At 46.0% G+C, this 20,838-nt stretch overlaps 1 protein-coding gene and 2 long non-coding RNA genes across 23 annotated transcripts; 2 read left to right on the top strand and 1 right to left on the bottom strand.

Annotated features, from left to right (window-relative positions):
* Positions 1–4,898: 4,898 nt before the first annotated feature.
* Positions 4,899–8,241, top strand: LOC127332953 (uncharacterized). 2 transcript variants are annotated; one of them, XR_007870819.2, is made up of 5 exons: positions 4,899–5,442; positions 5,789–5,936; positions 6,063–6,132; positions 7,503–7,601; positions 7,675–8,241. It is a non-coding gene; the product is annotated as an uncharacterized lncRNA (long non-coding RNA). The 2 variants fall into 2 exon arrangements; XR_011751674.1 differs by having other exon boundaries at positions 7,503–8,241.
* A 3,249-nt stretch (positions 8,242–11,490) lies between these two features.
* LOC127332952 (uncharacterized) lies at positions 11,491–15,392 on the top strand. 20 transcript variants are annotated; one of them, XR_011751665.1, is made up of 6 exons: positions 11,491–12,237; positions 12,346–12,850; positions 13,070–13,647; positions 13,769–14,080; positions 14,271–14,757; positions 14,837–15,392. It is a non-coding gene; the product is annotated as an uncharacterized lncRNA (long non-coding RNA). The 20 variants fall into 20 exon arrangements; XR_011751663.1 differs by having other exon boundaries at positions 11,492–12,237; positions 13,070–13,439; positions 13,561–14,080; XR_011751671.1 differs by having other exon boundaries at positions 11,492–12,237; positions 13,070–14,080; positions 14,271–14,366; positions 14,454–14,757.
* On the bottom strand, positions 15,313–20,292 carry LOC127332951 (glutamyl-tRNA reductase-binding protein, chloroplastic). The gene is made up of 12 exons (XM_051359266.2): positions 20,050–20,292; positions 19,860–19,925; positions 19,051–19,137; positions 18,459–18,557; positions 18,046–18,141; positions 17,831–17,896; positions 17,649–17,739; positions 17,386–17,453; positions 17,239–17,304; positions 16,472–16,522; positions 16,016–16,080; positions 15,313–15,671 (listed from the first exon to the last, which is right to left on the bottom strand). Exons 1-12 carry the CDS (start codon positions 20,230–20,232, stop codon positions 15,605–15,607), a joined length of 1,005 nt encoding a protein of 334 aa, XP_051215226.1. The 5' UTR covers positions 20,233–20,292; the 3' UTR covers positions 15,313–15,604.
* Between the last annotated feature and the right edge of the window lie 546 nt (positions 20,293–20,838).

The following is a 20,838-nucleotide window of genomic DNA, read 5'->3' as shown; positions in this document are numbered from 1 at the left end:
GGCGCCGCCGGGCTGAAGACGGAGCCGCCCAGGAGGATGGCGTTGTCGCCGCCGTTGTCGCCGAGCCTGCAGGGCTGTCCGTCTTGGACCCGTCGCTGGGCGCTAACCTGGCGGCCTCGCATGCTGACCTGCGCCAGCCCGAGCCGGCGTTGCTGCACGGTTGTGTGTTGCCCGCTGAGGTGGACATGTTGCCTGTGCGCTTTGACCCTGCTATCTTCTGGCAGGACCTTGCGCGCGCAGACCCGGTGGCCATCGAGATCGATGCGGCTCAGGGGTGGTCGACCCCGGCGCCCATGGCGTGGCCGGAGCTGGATGAGCAGCTCCACAGCGATCAACTGGTGGACGCCATGGAGATGCCGAGCGACACAGGGGTCCTTGGCTCTGAAGTCCTCTTTGGGCCTGGGGCGCAGCTGCCTGGCGCGGCGGCTACGCTGTCGCCGGCGTCTGGCGGTGACCGCGGAGAGCGTGAGGTTGGCGGCAAGCACGCTGACAAGGACGTCCTCGACCTGCTGGCGGCCAAGTTTGGCGCGCTGGAGGTGGATGGTGTCACCACCTTCCTCGCCAAGGTGCTGAGCTTGCTGCCACCGTCCGTGATGGGTGCCGTCCCGCCGCTCGCCGCGCCGAGGCCCAGGGTTGGACGTCGCAGGAAGTCCAAGGGCGAGCTGCTGCCATCGCGGCGCTCATCGCGTCTCTGCAGCTCCATGAAGATGGGTGGGCCCCTGCCGTGCGTCCTCGAGGAGGCCGCGCCGCTCGTGCTGGGATCCGATGGAGAGATGGGGGCCGCGGCGCTGCCTTGCCCCGCACCACTCGACGCGGAGGCGATCGCCCGCATCCGCCAGGACACCGGCCTGCTCCAGGGCGCGCGGGTTGCACTGCCTGATGCTGAGCTCCTGTCCATCCTGGACATGGAGGCTTAGGCCCAGGGTATCGTGCTAGCCGTTGCCTCCCGTTCTCCATGTTAGATCGTCTTCGCTGTGTGTCGCAGAGGGCCTCCCCTGTGCTGGACCCCTGCTGCTGTAGCCGTCCTGTGTGTGTGTGTCGCGAGCTTGACGGACCTCGCATGTGCCGTGCCTTCAAATCCCCGTCGAGATTAGCTCCGGATGCCTGTCCCCGTTTCCGAACCTGTGTGGTCGTTCATGTGAAACGTGCAACCTTTCTGTGTCTCCATGCTTGTTGTCTGCTTGGTCTCCGATGGATTTAGACCTTAAGCTTCTCGATTGGAACCCGCGAGGTCTTAACAACCCTTCGAGGAGGGCGGCGATCCGTGGTGTCATCGAGCGATCGGCTTGCGACATTGTTTGCCTCCAAGAAACGAAGCTAGCTCACCTTTCTGATGATGTTCGTAGGGATTCGCTGGGCAACCGTTGCCGCTCGGCTTTCGCCTCTCCGGCTGAGGGGACTAGGGGTGGTCTGTTGGTCGCTTGGGACCCGGACATATACGACGCCCAGCTCATTAGCTCCGTGCGCCACTCCATCACCTCTACCTTCGTGAGCCGGGCTGGAGGGATAGCCTGGACCCTCACCAACGTCTACGGGCCCTCCGATGCTGATGCGGATAAGGAGGCTTTCCTTCATGACTTAGCGGAGCTGCGACACTCAGTCACCGGTCCCTGGCTCATTGTAGGGGACTTCAACGTCATCCTGTCTGCTGCGGACAAGAGCAACCACCGGCTCAACAGACGTCTCATGACCAAGTTTCGGGCCATGCTCAACATAACGGAGATGAAGGACATCAAATTGGTGGGCCGTCGATACACCTGGAGTAATGAGCAAGACCCACCCACCCTCGTCCGCCTTGATCGGGCCATCTGCAACGTGGAATGGGACACCTCCTTCCCCACGGCCCAGCTCACGGCCATCTCGTCCTCCATCTCGGACCACTGCCCTCTTGTGTTGTCCTGTGCAGGGAAGATTAAGCGTTACAATGGCTTCCGCTTTGAGGCGTTTTGGCCGCACGTCGAGGGCTATGCACAGACCGTCGCTGCGGCTTGGGTCCAGCCCTGCAATCATTTCAACGCGCTTATCCGTCTACACTGAAAGCTCTCCCGAACGGCGTCTGCCCTTCGAGCCTGGCACAAGAAACGCATCGGTGACGTCAAGGAGCAGCTGCTGCGGGCTGAGGAGACGGTACGGCTGCTGGATGCCGCACAGGACTTGAGGGCCCTCACTGCCGAGGAGGCCGCCCTTCGTCACGAGCTGAAATCCCGCATTCTGGGGTTATCGGTGCTTGAACGCATCCGTTGTCGTCAACGATCTAGGGTGTGTTGGCTGCGTGCCGGGGACGCCAACACACGCTTCTTCCATGTCAAGGCCAATGGTAGAAGACGCAAGAACTTCATTCACTCGCTCAGTCGCGAGGGTGGCACGGACGCCATTTCGCAGGAGGAGAAGCGGGAGGTTGTCGATGGACACTTCCATGCAATCCTGGGCACGGCTCCGGCTGCGGCTGTGACCTTTGACTGGGAATCGCTTGGGTTATCTACCCTTGACCTCTCCGCGCTCGACGCAGATTTCACGCTTGACGAGATCCACGACGCCGTCAAGTCTATGCCCGCGGACAAGGCACCCGGCCCCGATGGCTTCATCACCAACTTCTTTAAGGCCTCCTGGGATTTGGTTGGGCCTGACATACTGCTAGCCTTCCAGCAGATTGCGGACGGCAACTTTGCGGGGTTGCACCAGCTAAACGTTTCTCACATGGTTTTGCTGCCTAAGCGGGCCGACGCCTCCGCCGTCAAGGACTACCGCCCCATTAGCCTTATGCACAGCTTCGCTAAGCTGTTCATGAAGGTCCTCGCCACCAGACTCGCCTCCCGGATCGACGAGCTCGTTGGCATCGAGCAGAGCGCCTTCATAAAAGGCCGATGCATCCAGGATAACTTCATCTACGTTCGTGCTCTCCTCCGACGCCTGCACCGCTCAAAGACACCTTCGCTGTTCTTGAAGCTTGACATCTCCAAGGCCTTCGACTCAGTCTCCTGGGCGTACTTGCTTGACATGCTGCGGGTGCGAGGCTTCGGGGTGCGTTGGAGGAACTGGATTGCTGCCTTCCTCTCTTCCGCCTCTTCGCGCGTGCTCTTCAATGGTGAAGAGGGAGCCAGCATCTCCCATAGACGTGGACTGAGGCAAGGAGACCCCCTCTCCCCGCTTCTGTTCATCCTGGCGATGGAGCCGCTATCTCGCCTATTCGATTTGGCCACCGACGACGGCCTCCTTTCTCCGGTGGCGGGATCCATCCGCTGCTCCCTATACGCCGACGACGTGGCACTTTTCATCAAGCCCACCGCTGGGGAGGTCTCTGCGGCTAAGGCCATCCTTCAGGTCTTTGGCGAAGTCTCCGGGCTGGTTGTCAACCTCTCTAAGAGTCAGGCCATCCCGATACGCTGTGGCGACATTGACACCGCCACCATCCTGCAACCGGCCGGTTTGCAGATCTCCACGCTGCCTTGCACCTACCTGGGTATGCCCCTCTCACTTCGTCGCCTGCGGAGAGTCGACATCCAGCCTCTCATCGACAAGATTGCCGCTAGACTTGGCCACTGGCAGGGCAAGCTTATGTCCAGAGCGGGCCGACTCACCCTGCTCCGGGCCGTCCTTTCGGCGTTGCCTGTTTTCTTCATGACGGCGCACCCCCTACCTGCTTGGGCGGTGGAGCAGATTGATAGGCTGCGTCGGGCCTGGCTCTGGGCCGCGAAGGACGTCTGCAACCCTGGCCAGTGCAGGGTTGCCTGGAAGCTGGTTTGCCGCCCGCGGGAGTTTGGTGGCCTAGGGGTTTTGGACCTGCATCGTTTCAAGAACGCCCTTCGCATGCGATGGATCTGGCAAGCGAAGACAGGGGCGAACAAGCCTTGGAAAGGATTGTTGGAGCCGCCTTCCCCTTCTGACCAGGCCCTGTTCGCCTCGATGACGGAGGTTGCCATTGGAAATGGACTTGCGACGAGCTTCTGGTCTGACAGTTGGGCTGGGGAGCCGCTCAGGAAGCGATGGCCCATGCTCTTTGAGGCGTCTAGGCGCAAAAACAGAACGGTGGCGGATGCTATTGAGGGCGACCATTGGCTCTTGGATCTGCGAGGAAGGATCACTCTAGCCCTGCTGCCAGACTTCGTTGCACTTCGCCAGGTCGTGCGAAGCTGCAACATTGACCCAGATTCCGACGACACATTCCGGTGGAAGTCTTCCTCCGGTGGATACTCCGCGTCCTCCGCTTATGCGCTACAGTTTGTCGGCTCCCAGCAGTCCCCCCTACGCCACATTTGGCCGACCTGGGCACCGCCAAAATGCAAGTTCTTCATGTGGCTCCTTATGCAGCGTCGGGTCTTCACAGCGGACAGGCTGCTACGTTTTCAGATGCCCAACCGCATTTACGCCCCTTGTGCCGGCGAAACCTTGAGACTCCGGCGCACCTCTTCGCGGAGTGTCCCTGGGCTAGGCAAGTGTGGGAACGCTCAGCCTCGTTGTTTCGCTGCCCAGCCATTAGGGAACCGGACGGCGACGATCTCGCCCTCTCTTGGGTGGTATCCAAGCTGGCAGGTGCGGACAGGCGTGCCGCCTCACTCACCACCCTGGTAGCGTGGGAGATCTGGCGTGAGAGGAACAGACGTGTTTTTTGTAATAAGGAGTTGAGTGTGTCTGGCCTTGTCCACCTCATCTCGGACGAGGCTAACAGTTGGGTGCTTGCCGGGGCGCGGCACCTTGTGAGGCGAGAGTAGGCTTAGGACCTTGGTGGTCTTAACCACCGGACTTGTTTGTACAGTTTTTTTCCTCCTTCTATAAATGAAACCAGCAGCTCTCCTGCTGAGATTCAAAAAAAAAAAAAAAACACTTTGGTTTCGAGCGGAGCATCTTCACTCGCGTTTTCTACACTACTTAAAAAGGAGGAACTGGTTCCTTATTCTGCCCACCTTTTCGTCGTCAACCAATACGTCGTCTGTTTCGGTCACCCCTTCGTCGGTCTCTTCCTCCGCGTCGCGAAATAAGGGCTCCGAAAATTCCGCCACCAAATCCTCCATTGATCGATCTTTCGCTCCCTGTCAACCATCGAAGCTCCACACCCACCCCATCTCATTCGCTTTCTGTTTCCATATCTCCCCGCCGCGGCGCCGCCATACATCCATGCCTCAGCCCTTCGCGCTGCTCCACAGTCCACACCCACCCCATAGTCGGACCAGCCTCAGGCCTCCGGCTCCACGACCCGCTTGTAGGAGCAGCAGCGTCCCTAGGCCAGCGAGCGAGCGACATCGATGGCCACCGCGGGCACACACGCATCGGATGGCCCGGTAGCCATAGAGTGCCGTCGTCGGATCTCCTACCTCTCTGGCGATGGAAAGGATCCAGGCCAACACTTCTGAATCCTGCTGACGCGAACGCGTGGGAAGGAGCTGCACAAATCCTCCGGCGACGATACCAAGTTCCTGCGAATCCAAGCTCGCTCCCAACAGCAAGGTGTGAGGCCATCTCATCCCCTTTTGTTCCTTTTTTTTGATCGATTCCTCTAACCTAATTGATCTTAGGCTCAATCTTTAGTTGTCTTTTCCCCTTCAAACGATCTTTGATGTCGTCTGATTTTTTTTTTTTGGATGGATCTACCAAACTGGTTTGAGAAACGGAACTGGTCGCTTGCTTTTCGTTTTTCTGTGGTTGGAAAGTTCCGGTTGATGAATGGGTCAGTACTAATAAAGTGGCCCCTATAGGCAAAGGGGATGAATACAGTACAGATTTATGCTATCAGTTTTCTGATGTATGAGTTTGTTTACAACTAGCGACTTAACCTTTATCTCAATATGTTCAGGCTGCGCTTAGTATTGGATCCACAGGACCTACAAAATCTGAATACTACCCTATTTTGTTTATTGGGGTTACACAACTTCCAACTCCATGTGTATTTGTGCGATATGCCAATATGATGGTGATATGTGTACATTACTGAAGCTGCAAAGGTATGGTGCAATTCAGCTTGGGATTTTATTACAGTAAAAAAATGCTATTGTATTCAGCTTGGGATTTTGCAGTCTACCTGTGAATCTTTGTGGGAACATGAGTATTTAAATATATCGTGTTTGCAGGTAATGTTTTACCGCTGAATGAAAATGTTGTGCCGACAATAAAACAAACCTTCATATTGAGAATGAAAGGGTACTTTCTTTCTCTTAACTATTTCAATATTCTTTCAGAAACATCTTGAAAGAATAGCATATGTATTTACTTTTGAGTTCTTGATTCACAATATCAAATCTATATTTCCACTTTTTCGTTGTCACTACTGCTTTTACTAAACCCCCCACTGTTGACAATACGTAGTACTGGTAGGGATGTGAATAATGTTTTACAATTACAACAGTTGGTGCTACTAATTGGATCTATCTCTTACACTTACATTGCTATTACATCTGTTCCAAAATGTAATTAGCATTCTAAAATGACATACATTTTGTAACGAGTGTAGTACTTGTTACTGTTGTGCTACATCTCAAGAGCCAGTTATGATGTCGATCCCGCCATTTCCAGACAGTGGGTTTTTAACATGGGATCGACCGATTGAATTTAGTCATCATGTTGAAAGCACATTTATCCAAGACAATGGAGGATGAAAACAGTCTCTTCAGATTATTATCTCTACTACTTAAAAAGACTAAACATGTTCTCTATTCTCCCACTACATCAAGCCCTTTCGTCATCGCTCCCACCGCGTTTCGCCCGCGGACGCGCCCTTTGCTCTAGCCCCTACTCCCCCCCCCCCCCCCCCCCGCACCTCACCCCCGCATCCGACGCCCCTCCGACCTCCTCCAACGCCTCCTCACACCGGCAGCCGGATCCTGTCGTCACCGCCTCCATTGCATTGATCCTGTCCTCCACCGCTCGTCTCGGGGGCATGGAGGCTAGGCGTACTACCCAGACCATGAACAAGAACAAACGCACGGATACGCGGAACGAGGCATAGGTCCCCGAGATCATGGATGGAAGCCCAGATCCGAATTCCCCTCTTGATATCATGGGGTAATATTCTGGAATAAGATTCGTGGTGCTTAAATAGGAGACTCCACTGGAAGTTAGACTTAACTTTATCTACTCTGGGATGGGTTATGGTTTAGTAGAGGGGATTGTTCAATTTTTGTGCGAGAAGCATCAGAATCATGGTATGGCCAAGCTCATCGACTCTGTCCTCGACATGGTCTGCAAGCGCAAGGAGACCAAGAACTCCGACTGCCTCCAATGTATTAAACATGGTGCCATGTTTATTTGTACTCTGAATAGTAATGCACCTGTATGACTCGGTTTAGAACTACAAGAGGTGAAATCAATGGATTTTAGTACAAGGATAGGAGTATATTATAGAAAATACTAATTTTCAGTAATAAGTTACAGCTAGGTATTGACACATTAAGTAGGACCTACTTTGATTGCACACTACCTTGACCATTCCAGTGACATTGTAGCTTTATCTGATGGTTTACTTTGATTGCACACTAACTGATGACCTTTTCTTTACTATTGAGCGTGAACAGGGAGGGGCCATCGTCAGTGCTGGCCATGCGGCGGCAGCAAGTACAAGGCAAGGTCGCTTGAAGAGAGTGGAGGAAGAGGACAAGGATTCAGAGTAATGCGTAAGTGCATTACATTTGGCAAACTTCTTACTTAAGAAGATGAACGAACTATGCACTGTATTACCTTTCGCAGACTTCTCAGTTCTCAGTTAACAAGAAAATGGCTGACACTGACAGTGAGGACATACAACTGCTTGTATGTGATAGTGGCACTGGAATGGTCAAGGTTAAAAATCTTTCTCGCAGTTGTTTCATAATCGTTTACTGCATTTGTTAACATGTTATGTATTCTGGTTTCACTGCTTGCCAAAACCTCACGCAAAGTATGATGGTTCACTATGGTCATTATATTTAGACATTTGTATGCATTATATAGAAAGCATCAGCCAAACGTTAGATACTTGGCATGAAAACTAGCATTAGTTCTCTATCCATTCAAGTTGGAAACAATTGTGTTGTGGAATCATTGACCTTTATTGCATCTTAATGAAAAAGTATGAGCATCTAATTTATGAGCCCCCTTACCAAAAAATATATGAGGCATATATATGTAAAGGTGCAGGTAATTTACTCGGAGATGTCATAATAATCTATATGAAGCACTTTATACACTTATCGTTTACAAGAGGAAAACATGTTGAGAAATCTCATTATTCCTCAAGTTTGACAATAGTAACTTAGTAAATTGGAAGAGCTTTGTGCCTACAGGTATTCTGAATTCATTATTGAATGAAGATTTAATTGGAAGAATGCGGACATGAAGAAAGGAATTATTGGGATTCATTATTCATATATGTAAGTATAGTGGTATGGAGTGCCATTTTATATTGAGTCTATATATCTCGATGCAATATGCTTGTTCAGACTTACATTAAAAGTCATATAGTTATGGATTCGACCTCACTTATTTTTTGCTAGCCAGTATAATAAGCTTGTACAGACATTAATGGATGTGTATTGAAGTTCTGTTCCTTTTAATTCAGTTATACTGAACACATCAACTCTGTTGCTGCTAGGCCTTGGTATTTTAGGTTCCCTCCAATTAGCCTGAATATTTTCGAGGATAAGCACTTTTGAGGAATTGTGAAGTACTTCGGTATAGTTGTGAATTAAGATTTTTTAGATCTTGAGTTTAATTAGTATCCATGAGCAGTTATAGGACCAACATAGATGCAGATTTTCAATTATTCGGCCACGTTAATATGTTAGATTTCTGACCTATAAGTATCTTCTTTTGGTTCATCGACATGCGCATCGTTACCTGATTTATGCTTTACTCTCCATTGGTGTAGATTAATCAAGTATGGGAACACAACCTTAGCCTTTGCCATGCAAATCCTGGTAAGAACATTCTGCAGGAGCAGAGTTGAAAGAATGTGCTATTGGTAAAATTACAGTACAGTATCTTGTAGGTTATTTTAGCATGAGTTCTGAACTTTTGATTTGTAGTATAGCCGTTGTTCCATCTGTTTCTTTTAACATTGATAAATAGCAATTGTCTTACTCATGCTGCGGCAATTTTTTTGCCCCAGGTTGTTGATCATATAGCATGCACTCAGTCCCACATTATACACTGTGCCTTCTTTGTCATTAGCAAAGTTTTCTCCCTCCACGATCATCCAATATATCTCATGTGCTGCCTTGCTTGCTCCTCAGTCCCTCTTTGGCATTAGCAAAGTTTTGTTCTCTCTTGTAGCTGCTCAATCTTCTAGAAATAAAAATATTCAATGGCGCTGAAGAGAATATGAGGTGAAGGAAAATGTGGTGTGATAATTATTCGACCATTCAGAGATAATTGCGTTGCTAAGATCTCTCTCTCTCCTATGAAAAATATACAACTACATTTTGTTTTGTTTTGAGTGGTTGCTAATTCTTCTCGCTAGATTGGCCGCTGCTTCCTCACCACGCACGGCCAGCGCAGACCCGCCTGCTCCATCAAGCTACTGTATTTCAAACCAATCTTGCAAACTTTTGTGCACATCTTAGATTGCTTTTCATGTTTTAATGGTTGGAAGTCAGTACTACTAATATGAACCTTGCAGGCAAACGAGATGAATCTGTCTAAATGACCTTTCATCAGTTTGTTCGTCAATAACTGAAGTCAATACTCCCATATACAATCTCTTATTGTGGATGCTGATGATGATGAAGAAGAAGACCTTTGTTCTCCACCTTCAGATGAAAGAGCATTCTTTGTACCAGAGACTACTGTCGTTCAACTCTCTGAGGTACTAATATATTCATTTGAATTAGTGCTGAAGAGCTGTCTAATTAGCTTCCGTTATTATTAGCAGCCTGAAGTGCTAATAAGTGAGTCAGTGAGTATGGAAGTTCTCATTGAAGTTCTTTGCACCCCTAATTAGCAGCCTGAAGTTCTTTGACGAAATGGGTGAAGACGGAAGTGAGTACAACTACCTAGATTGCTCAGTTTTCCCTTGCTTATTGCATTCCGTAAATTATATGATAATTAACATTATATTTTGATAAAATTGAGAAATAACAATGATGCATGCGTTCGAAACAAGAGGTAAAATAATAGCAGAACACTAAACAATTAAAATGTTGCAAAACCAGAACTTACTCACCATGTTGAAAGAGATCTGATCGGGATGCTAGAATTTGAACCTGGCAAGAGCCATCGATGAGGAAAACAAACCAAAAAAAAACAAATTCAAATTTGGAAGCCAAGCCCCATGGTACGATCAGCAAGCAATCCATACTCTCGAGTTCTTTTTCGATTTTTGAGACGAACCAAAGCAGCTCCTCAGCAGAAAGCAAGGCTCCATTCACATCCTTCATATGTTTGTATAGTAATCTTATTGGTCTATAGTTTTCTGAAATTAATTTATGTTAGTGCCTCCAATGTGTTTGAAAACAGTCATTACTTCTATATGTCATTGGCATGCCTTATGTTCACTCAAAATTCCATCAAAGAAACTTCTCTGCATAAAGTTTTATCTTGTTTAAACATAGCATCGACTCCTCTATTCAGAACAATAAGAGAAGTGAATAACACAATAACTATATGGAACGAAAGAGGAGGGAGTTAGACTCACCATGTGTTCAGTTCTATTATAGTTTTTATTCAAAAAAAATTGTTACATTGTCTCCTATACATTTGGAAAATAACTTTTTATATTACTTATTAATAGGGCTTTCATTCAATTAAAAATTTAAAATCCAAACAAATAAAACTTTCCTGCATAACCTCTTACCCTATTTAAACATGGCATAGACTCATTCAGTCTTATAAACAGTTTTCGAGTGAACAATATAAGTTAACAATATAAGAGAAGTGATTGATAACTTTCTAAAAGGAATGATATGTGAAAGATGCCAATATGATACATGTGTGTAGCTGAGGAAATGGTTGTACGACTCCAAAATGATAATTACACAATATTAGTATTCTATTCCCTTATTTGTGATAACTCTTATTGATGGTGGTCTTGCGCAGCAAGTGGTCACGAGTATGCACCTATAACTATATGAGTAGCCACACAAAGAACTTGGTTTGGACAGTGAACATTTCCAAGACAACATCAACATGAAATGATCTGAGCTTAAGAGCCAAGACAACATTAACATGAAATGATCTGAGCTTAAGAAATCAGGGAAACCTAGAGGCTGATCTGCAGGGTTGCTAGCTCGCCTTGCTGGTGGCGGCTCTCCTACGATAGCTTGGATATCTTCACATAAATTATTTCTATATATTGTGGCAACCAAAGATACTTTAAGCCCCGTGGCAACGCACGGGCATTTGTACTAGTCCTTTAAAGCGCGTCGGATTTAGCATTGGAAGATGTTTTTTTTTCTAGCGCGCTTTAGGGGCGCCGCTGCCTAATCATATTCCAACCGAGGCCCTATTTTTATTAGAGTATTAAAAAAACTCAGTCATCTGCACTACTTAAAAAACTACTTAAAAAGAACGAATGTGTTCCTTATTCTGCCACTACGTCGTTTCCTTTCGTCGTCATCGCGGGTCCTTCGTCGAGCGTCGCCCGCGCCCAAATGGGCCAAGCCCAGCAAATCATTAGCACCCTCTTCGTCCATCGGTCCGTGGTCCGTGTCGTATATCCCTCAAAGCGCACTCCGTGGCCGGCGATCTCCACCTCTCCCCCAGTTCGTGCGCCGTTGGGCACCCTGACTGCCACCACCGGCCCGCCCACCCACACGCGTTCGTGCTCCACGCGCTATCTTCCCCGCCCACCTCCTAGGCCAGCCATGGAGATCCATCTCCCGCCGTTGCAACAAGCACTGCCGCTCGCCGTGGAGCATGGTAGACGAGGTTGTGGCTGCGCTCTCCGCCCCATCGTCCTCTACTGCAGCTTCCGCAGTGGACACCCTCCTCCACCCGCCTCCCACGCTCCAGGACCCGTGCCCCTCCCACGCCGCCCTCACCCGCCTGGTTCCCTACATGCTACCACCAGTCCCATCCTTCCTCGACCGCCTGGCCCGCGTCCTCCACCAATCCCGTCCTCCCTCTCGAGCCTCCCGCCATCATGATTCGATGTAATCCTTCCGCCCATCCTCCTGATTCGCGCCGCCGTCATGCCTCTGCAGCTCGGATCTCGCAGGGTGGTCTGATTCTAGGAGACGACTGAGGAGGACAGGCACAATTCCGGGCATCTCGGCGCTGCTTGGACTGAATATCTCCACTCCCCGCTCCAGATCTTCTCCACGACAGTATGATGAGGTGAAGTGGATTGCTCTTCAAGTGTTTGATTTAATGTCTCTGCTTTGTATTTGTTGTCCTGCGTGAACATTGTGCGGTGTTGACTGTTGAGGCTTTTATAATTTCTAGGGAGATGGTCCCAATAGTGTTTTTGATTCATGTGAAGTAGAAGAACCTTGGGGCTGTACATGGGAGAGTGGATCAGGTGAGATACGACCTGGGTACATGTTACCGAACAGCCATAGTCAAACAATATAAAAATCATGGGTACATGTGAGACACCTGAAGTTGTTGAACATTGTATACCTGCATATATCCCGTAGTGCTGAGTCTCAATTTATCTGCAAATTGGAGCATATCAAAACTGTAAAAGTAACACATGCAAGAGCGTCTGTTGGAAGAAAGATGAACCTCTTAACATTCAGAGTAATATGGGAGCAAGGCATATTCAAAATGTGTAGTAAATAACTGAAAATTAAGGCATAGCAAGAATTTCAGTCTCGTCTTGGAGTGGAAATATGCAGTAATATTCCATTATTGCGGATGAAGATATATAACCCTCTTACCCTCCTATTTTCAACTACTATCCAGGTTCTCCCTTCAGATATATGGGCGTGCTTTAAAAGCACTCAAGGTGTAGTCCACTATGCCAATCTTTACAAAATAGTAGCTCGCTTTGGATTTCTAGATAAATACAATTATCTCAATGAAATAATATATGAAATTTTTTATAGACTACATCCTTTCAAAAGAAAACACAACATGTTGACAGTTACACAGTAAAGCAAGCAAACAGTTGGGCCACAATATAATTTTTGACTGAATGGCTTGTGTATTGTTTGGTCACCAACAGGAAACATATAACCAATTTTTTTGCGGGGCAAATTATTTGGGTCTGCACATCGAAGTTTTTTTCTAAGAGAAAATCTCTGTAGGCCTCCAAGGATTCAAGCTGCAGATAATGCGTTGGTTTATGACTTCATCTTCTTATCCAGCATTCATTCGCAGACTAGAGCCAAATGTGATCTTGGAGACTCGTTCCCTACTTGAACAACAATAATCACTATACCTGGGTCAGGTAACAAGGTAACAGGAAGAATGCAAACAGAAGATACTTAGTCCAATGAAACATGCCACACGTATGACATTGGTCAATCGGATCATCTCATGTATATTGTAAAGTTCAGAAGCAGAACAAAATGGTAGAACAAGAAATGCAAATGGTACATGTGTTTCTGATGCTTAGCTCATTTAGCTTCTTATGATGTTCTGATCTGAGTACAGTTGGTCTTTTTTAGATCGATGAGCTTCTGAATGATTCTGATTTTTTTCTTGAGATATCAGATGCTATGGTTGACATTGACAGTGTTTTTCTGCTGGAGAACTTGGTGCAGGATTAATAACATAACCATTAGAACCTCAGGATTTGAGGTGATGTTTTGTTTTCCAGTTTCTTATGGAGCCATATTGTTCATTGGCAATGTTATTTATTGTTCATCATCATTAGTCTTGACCTTCAAATTGTCCATCTCACCTTAAATGTCTACTGCAGTGTTATCATATATTGCAGGATTTTGAATTTGCAACGCCTTTATTTTCTTGTGTCTCACTCATCCTTTTGCTCCTGATAGTAGATTAAATAGAAAAGGTAAAAAGGTGCAAAAGATTGGATCAAATAAAATAATTCAGAGTGTCTCCAAATTAATGTGTGTTTTTATATTTTCCTAATGCGGATTCTCTCAGCTTATGCTCAACTGCAGAAAAGTCCTTGCCATTTCTATTCAAGAGGTATATGCAAACCAGTACTGATCATGCAAGAAAATATTGTGGGACAGAGCTTGGACTAGCGATTTGCAAGCAATTGGTATGTTTTATTTCAATTCCAGTTACCGATTCATATAAAAGACACAGTTACTACATTATTTATGTATGTATTAAATACTAATACCTGGGAACACAAAAATAATTGTTTCAATGTTAGTTGTAACTAAAGCAGGTCCACTGTAACTTATAAAATTGTTTAACTATTTTAATGAATTTCCACAATGATTTAGGTGGAGTTGATGGGTGGTACTCTAACTGTGGTTAGCAACGAGAATGAAGGATTAACATTTGCATTCAAGATACCTTGCAAGCTTACTGTAAAAGAGGTGCACATTGATGATCCTGATGATGTGTCCAGTTCTCATTATGATTTTACTGTCGGTGATATAGAAGGTTCTTACTGTAAATGTTAGGAGAATAGATGACGAGCAAGATGATGATTTAATGGTCTTTGAACTAAATAGTCAAGTTGAATGGATTTACTGTTCATGGGGCGGCAGGACATCGGTTTCAGGGGCAGGCATTCAGGAGGGAAGGAAAGCATGCAAAGCTTTTGAAGGAAAATCACTTAACAAGAAATCCAAGTGTTCTCCAAGTAGCAGTAAGGCAATAATCCTCCTTGTCGAAGATAACAAAGTCAATATATTGGTGGGGAAAATCAATGCTGGTGCTGCTGGGCTATGGAATAGACAAGAAACAATGGAGTCGAAGCAATCCGTGAGCATCAATATGATCTTATCCTGATGGTACGACAAACAATATTCTCAGTTGACTAAAATTATATGATTAATATTAGACGCCGCGTTCTGGGACGCGCGGGCGAAGCGGCGGCAGCAGAACGACCGGCGAAAGTGCCAGCCGCGACGATGGTGCCGACTCTCAGAAGAGATTAGTCGTCGAAACGACCGGCAAATCCAGCGGCGGTGAAGGGGTGAGAGGCGTCGGAGGGAAGGAGCGACGAGAAAAAACACGCGAACCAACGGTTTTTATGAAAATAGTCGCTGACATGTGGAAGCTCGCATCGCTTTTCGTTGTGTTCGGCGTGCCCGGAGCGTCCCCTGTGAGGCGGGACAGCTTCGGGGCGCCGGACACCGTATCGGGCGCGCCGAACAAAAAGCGGCTTTGGAGGACACGCCTCAAATCCCTTTGGGGGACGAGTACCAGTGCATTACTTGCCCAGACAAATGTACCACGGCGGCGAGATACCAGTACATTACTTGCCCAGACAAATGTACTCCTTAGCTGCGTCAATTAATTTGGGCGAGTATACAATTTTGACATATGGAACCTTTTTAATAAGATGACCTATGTTGCTCAACAACCTCAGTCGTGTATGACGTATGCGTGCAAAACAGTTCGAGTGTGATATACAAGTCGCTTTGCATTTCTTTCAGTTCTACTGGAAATAATTCACAAAGTTCGCTGTCACAATGGTACTGAATGATGTGTGGAACCATGGAATTTCCTGTGGATCATTCATCTTCATTGACACTGAGACTGGGCAGCAACCTAAAAGCTGATTTTCTTTACATTGACAAAGCCATGTCCTTCTGGAACAAAGTGGTCATTCAGCGTGCGACGATGAGGCCTTTGCAGCCTGTAGCATTTCCACAATAAGTGTCTTGACATCCCTACGTACAAAAGAAGAACAAGACCATTTAGAGTTGGTCAAAAAAATAATTAAAAGAACCATGTCATAGTTTTCTGTTAAATCGTAATTCAGCAGGTTATAGACCTAGGAGTTTTTTGTGAAAATAAGTGTAATCATCCCCAAAGAAGGTAATATATACAGTGAACAACAGAGCAGTTATAAAGCATACAGTGGAACAGGACAAGAAAAGAAAATACATTACTATCATTTATCATGTTTAAACCCAAATTAAAGAACATGATTATGAAGAGAGGAGCAGATATGAGCATAGAGTATGCATCAATTATAAGTATAAGAAAAATTATAACATAGCAGGGGACCAACTTTCTGTCTTGTGCACGCCTAGAGAAAGGTATGCGCAGCTTCAGAACACTTCCATCATAACCAGCCTGCATAATTAGATTAGTGTTGATAACAAGTTACCACATGGTTGGATTTCACTAGAATATATCGGATCAAATAAATTAAAAGACATGAAAACAATGTTCATCATTGTTCAACTAGAGCACAACCCTAAAAAATAAAATGATCTAATCCCTCCGGTGATGTATGTACCCACTAAAATATGTCTAGATACATCCACTTTTAGGCAATTATTATTTGAACCGGAGGGAGTATATTGTATTCAGTTCTGATGAAGCCATAAATAGAGTGCAAATGACATTTTACCGGTTGAATTGCCGTTCTGAAGGTGGAATATTATGTCCAGAAATCATCAGTGTGATTCAGTGATATGTTTTTAGCAATAAAGAATAAGGCACATCTTCATAGAGTTGTTACCTTCACATTGATACCAAGGCTATCCACATCCAGCATATGAGCAAAATCCACCTGAAATAGCTTACATTTGTCATCCCTCAATATACTGAAATGGGAATATAAACATTTTCTACGAGTACTAAAGTGTCAAAATCAAGATAATGCAAGGGGGATACAAAGCATAGACAGTTACTAGTTAGCACTGACAAGTGACGCCTTGATAATACAAGGGGGATACAAAGCATAGACAGTTACTAGTTAGCACTGACAAGTGACGCCTTGTAATGCCTCGCAATTTAAAGTCTGAACCCAGTTGGTCGTGTTGCAGGCTCGACATACTGCAATTAATAGTTTTCACGGTGCCCAAGAGACTAAGCAGATGAAGAGAGAAATCAGCTACATATAAAACTAGTTGATTTTTTCACAGGTAAACTGGTCTGAATGTGCAGGTGTTTTCCTGAGTCAAGACTGGCATAGCTCTGCATGATGTTTGCATATGTTTAGCTTATATGTTTAGAAAAGACAGTAGGAATCATACGTTTAAACTAAAATATTTACTTTTACAAATAAAATTTTTGAACTAAACTTACTTAACTCAAATACTAGTCATTTATTAACTGAAAGAAACTGAAGACAAAACGAATAAAAACGTTCATAGTATAACTGTCTCACAAACAAACATAGGTACAACTTGCTTTATAGTATATCTTGCAGACTGACGTTCATGACCAAACACCATGTTTCTTTATCTAACAAACACGGTGTAAATAATCTCTATAGTAACTTGCCTTAACATTGGTCGAGTGTTGCACAATGAGCTTTGTATCATCGGCATGATCCTTATTCATGTGGCCCTGTGGGATACATACAGCGAAACTTGAGCATAATGAAAGTTCAACAGATTTAGTATGCAGGCACAAAATATAAGAACATACTGTAATAGGAGCGGAGAATTGTGATATAGGATCCACTTTTGCTTCCTTGAACTCAGCAGGACTAAATTCTGGAAATGTAGAGAACAGAATATTATCTCAGACACCATCATCACCAAATAATATTGTATTTCGCATTTACAGAATTTGACCTTGAAGTAACAAAATACAAATGATCAGTTTATTAGAGCTTGAGCTGCTGATCATTTGTAAAAGGATAGGATGTTAGTTTTTAACTTGGAACTTCAAAAAGGCAGGTCACAAACCTCCGGAGCCAAGGAGAGCTGTTGCAACCCCAGATACGTAACGGACAGCTTTTGGTTTGATGTGCAGAAAACGGAAGTCACCAAAGTCAACCTTGATTTCGAAATTGTTCATAGATTATAACTCAATGAGATATTCTTTAATTACTCTAGACTAGAAACAGTACAGTGTTTAGCACACATACCCAAAAAGCCTCAGGGTGCCTCCTTAAGTATGCACTTCTCACTGCGTCTTTTTGTTCATCAGAAACCTTTGGAATAGAACATCCAATAAAAAGTGAGCCATCACTCAATTATCAGGTAGCATGTGCTGTCCAGTATACTTTAGCAATTATCGGTACATATATCTATAGGGACAAAAGCAGACTAAAATAAGGGGCAAGCGACAGGAGGCAATTACAGGTGTAGCATCGCCATATACAGTGATTACAGTATCTGTTCTGTCCTCTGGGTCTTTGGCAACCAGAAGAGAGCACTTGGTACTTCCCGAGAGATTCTGCAATATGGTGGCAAAAAAAGAGAGCATTGGAATAATAAAATAAAACTAGAGAAGCATGTTGAGTTTAGTATATTTAGAGCAGCACGCTATTTTTTTGACAGAAAAAAGGCCATCAGATTTACATTTTTTATGTCTATCTATCGTTTGCCTTCTAGGTCCACAAGTATGTAGTAGTAGTATTCCTTCCAGTGTGAATATTATCATGTGTGTTGGGAGTAAAGGCACCAAATCCGTAAGGCCTCCATTCATACCAAACGGTATGCACAGGTAGTTTTAAATGTATACATAATCATGAGAGCACAAGACTATCTTACCTTTGAGTGAACTGCTAAACTACTCACTGCTAATATGGGGGAACCATCTTGATCACATGCAAAATCAACCATTGAACCCGATGGATAGCCCACATGTTCCTGTAATAAGAATGCCATATTATACATGCTCCAACAAGCTCCATGAAGAGCTCTGCAATCTCAGCTACTCTGTAGTTCTAAAGCTCTAAATTACTATTTCTGCAATCGACTAACTGGCAACAGATGAAGATAGGGAAAAAAATCCTTTTCCATTCAGGAAACAGAAAAGGTAGATACTTGAAAGAGACAACCCTATGACATGGTTCAAAACTACATACCATAATGTGTAAAATATGCGAGACGTATTAGCCAAGTACATGCAACAATTCAGTGAAAACTGGAAAGTGGTGGACTCATCAAACAAAATAGTGAAGTTTCAATAAAATAAGACAAACTCTTTGTGGAAAAAGGACTAGCTCACTCCACATATCCACATGGCAATTTGGCAACCAGTGCAACCAGCTTCAATATTATTCTAAACGGTAGACCCAGGAAAAGACAGGCAAAATGCATATCCAGTAAGAATCCAAATAGAAGAATACTCGTAACATACCTGGGAATGGGTAGCCAGGACACCTCTGACACTTTTGTCTAGCATGGTTCGTATTTCTTCCACAGGAGGAAGCCGGGCAGCTTTTGCCTATAATTACGACGATATTGGGTGAATAAGAGAGATCTCGAGCTGGTGAAACATTAAAACCTGGAGTACATTTTTTAAGAGTCCTATTGATCAACTTAACAGCCAAGATATTTGTTCAGAGCTGTCTTAGATGTTGCACGTACTTGTTCTACAGGCTTTCGAATATCTAGTAGGAGCGGCAAGATCATATTTTGTGAAGTTAGTTGACATTGGTTGAGGTAGGGAATGCTGATTAAAGGAGCATAGCTCCCACTTTCATCAATGAAATAAGAAGTAACAACCTAGTGTTGGACTGTTGGTCAGGTTCAACATTCCATCACAAACAGCCCACACTGTGACTTGAGCACACTAGCTAGATCACTTAAGAAAGGCCACTTCAGAGATGACTATTACGGAACCAAACAAAACTTGCAAAAGGGGAGGAAAGAGCCCGATCTCCTTCATCCATCTTCCAGCTTTCTACCCACCGGCTGCCAGCTTCAGTCAACCATTTGATGAATTGTCAGATAGTAGGTTTCCCCCTCGCCATACTGATTGTCAACATTTTAGTTATAGGTAGTAATAATTTTAATCCTGGTTCACAGTAGTACAATGTTTAGTCCTCTTGCCAATCTATCTGACTTCTAATTAAAAAAAACAGCCAAACTGAGTCAACCACTCAATTGTACAGCAATCGCGTCCTGAGGTTATCACAAGCAAATACAGGCCAAGGGCCGCCGCACCTGGTGAGCGCGGATGACCTCGAACGCGTCCGCGGATCCTCCGGGGGCATCGGCAGGCGCGGCCATCTGCAACACAGGCGACACCATCAGCCAAAGCCAGACGAGGCATTCCATCGAACACTTGGTCGGACACCGCCTCTCAAACAGGTCGAATTAGAGGCTGTAGGGCGGAGAGGCCAGGCAGACGGACCTGAGGGGCCGACGAGGAGGCGAAGAGGCGGTAGCTGCTGCTGCGGCGGTGAGGAATCGGGGAGTGGCGGGCGTGAGCGCGGCGCGTTTGTAGGTGGAGCGGGAGGAGCAGGCGCGAGAGCGTTGACGGCGGAGCTACCGGCGCGAGCCGGGCGCCCACCGGCGTGAGCAGGAAGGGGCTCATTGCGTGCGCGCCTTCGCGTGCGTGTCAACAAGGTGTGGGTGCCTGGTTGCGGGGAGCGGACTTGGTGAGCTTGGTTCTTGATTTTTTTGAGCGACTTGCTGGACTTGACTTCTTCTTTGTGATGAGGGCAACTTGGTGGACTTTGGTGGTCGATCGCTCATGCGAGCTTTCGGGCGTTCGGCCCGGCTTGAATGCTTACGAGATGGGCTGTTTAAGCCGACACTTTCGGGCTTATGCTTAAAGCCGGGAAACGATGAGGAGGAGATACTCCTTTTGAATGCACATGGGCCAACCAGTTTTGGCACGAGTTGAAGGAAGCTACGAGGATCAAAGTACTAGAATTATGCCCGTCCTCTTGGGCGATAGACTTTTTTTCGAAATGGGGAAATATCGTCCCAGCTTCCTAAGTAATATATAAAGCTCTTTGATCGCAAAAAAGGAAACGATGAGTAGTGAAGAAGTTCGAAGGAATTGGGTACTCCATGTTTGGGGCTTCTAGAGATTTGGCTGCTTATTTAAAGGATCATTGCAGGGATTTCGAGCAAAAAGTTTAAGCATTTCGAGCTAATTTGTCATTGTTGACAATTAGGATGACATTGGCGAGGC

The sequence above is a fragment of the Lolium perenne genome, chromosome 2 (assembly GCF_019359855.2).
Source record: "Lolium perenne isolate Kyuss_39 chromosome 2, Kyuss_2.0, whole genome shotgun sequence".
NCBI lineage: Eukaryota > Viridiplantae > Streptophyta > Magnoliopsida > Poales > Poaceae > Lolium > Lolium perenne.
The sequence above is the reverse complement of the archived record's forward strand: the minus strand, read 5'-3'. Positions and strand labels throughout refer to the sequence as shown.

What these genes read in the sequence shown, in the direction of transcription:
- LOC127332951 (XM_051359266.2), bottom strand. Translation starts at nt 20,232, where the DNA reads ATGAGCCCCTTCCTGCTCACGCCGGTGGGCGCCCGGCTCGCGCCGGTA. An exon ending in TCCTGGCTACCCATTCCCAG is followed by an intron (nt 18,558 to 19,050) that starts GTATGTTACGAG and finishes TTCTTATTACAG; the next exon opens with GAACATGTGGGCTATCCATC. An exon ending in GGCACCCTGAGGCTTTTTGG is followed by an intron (nt 17,740 to 17,830) that starts GTATGTGTGCTA and finishes TTCGAAATCAAG; the next exon opens with GTTGACTTTGGTGACTTCCG.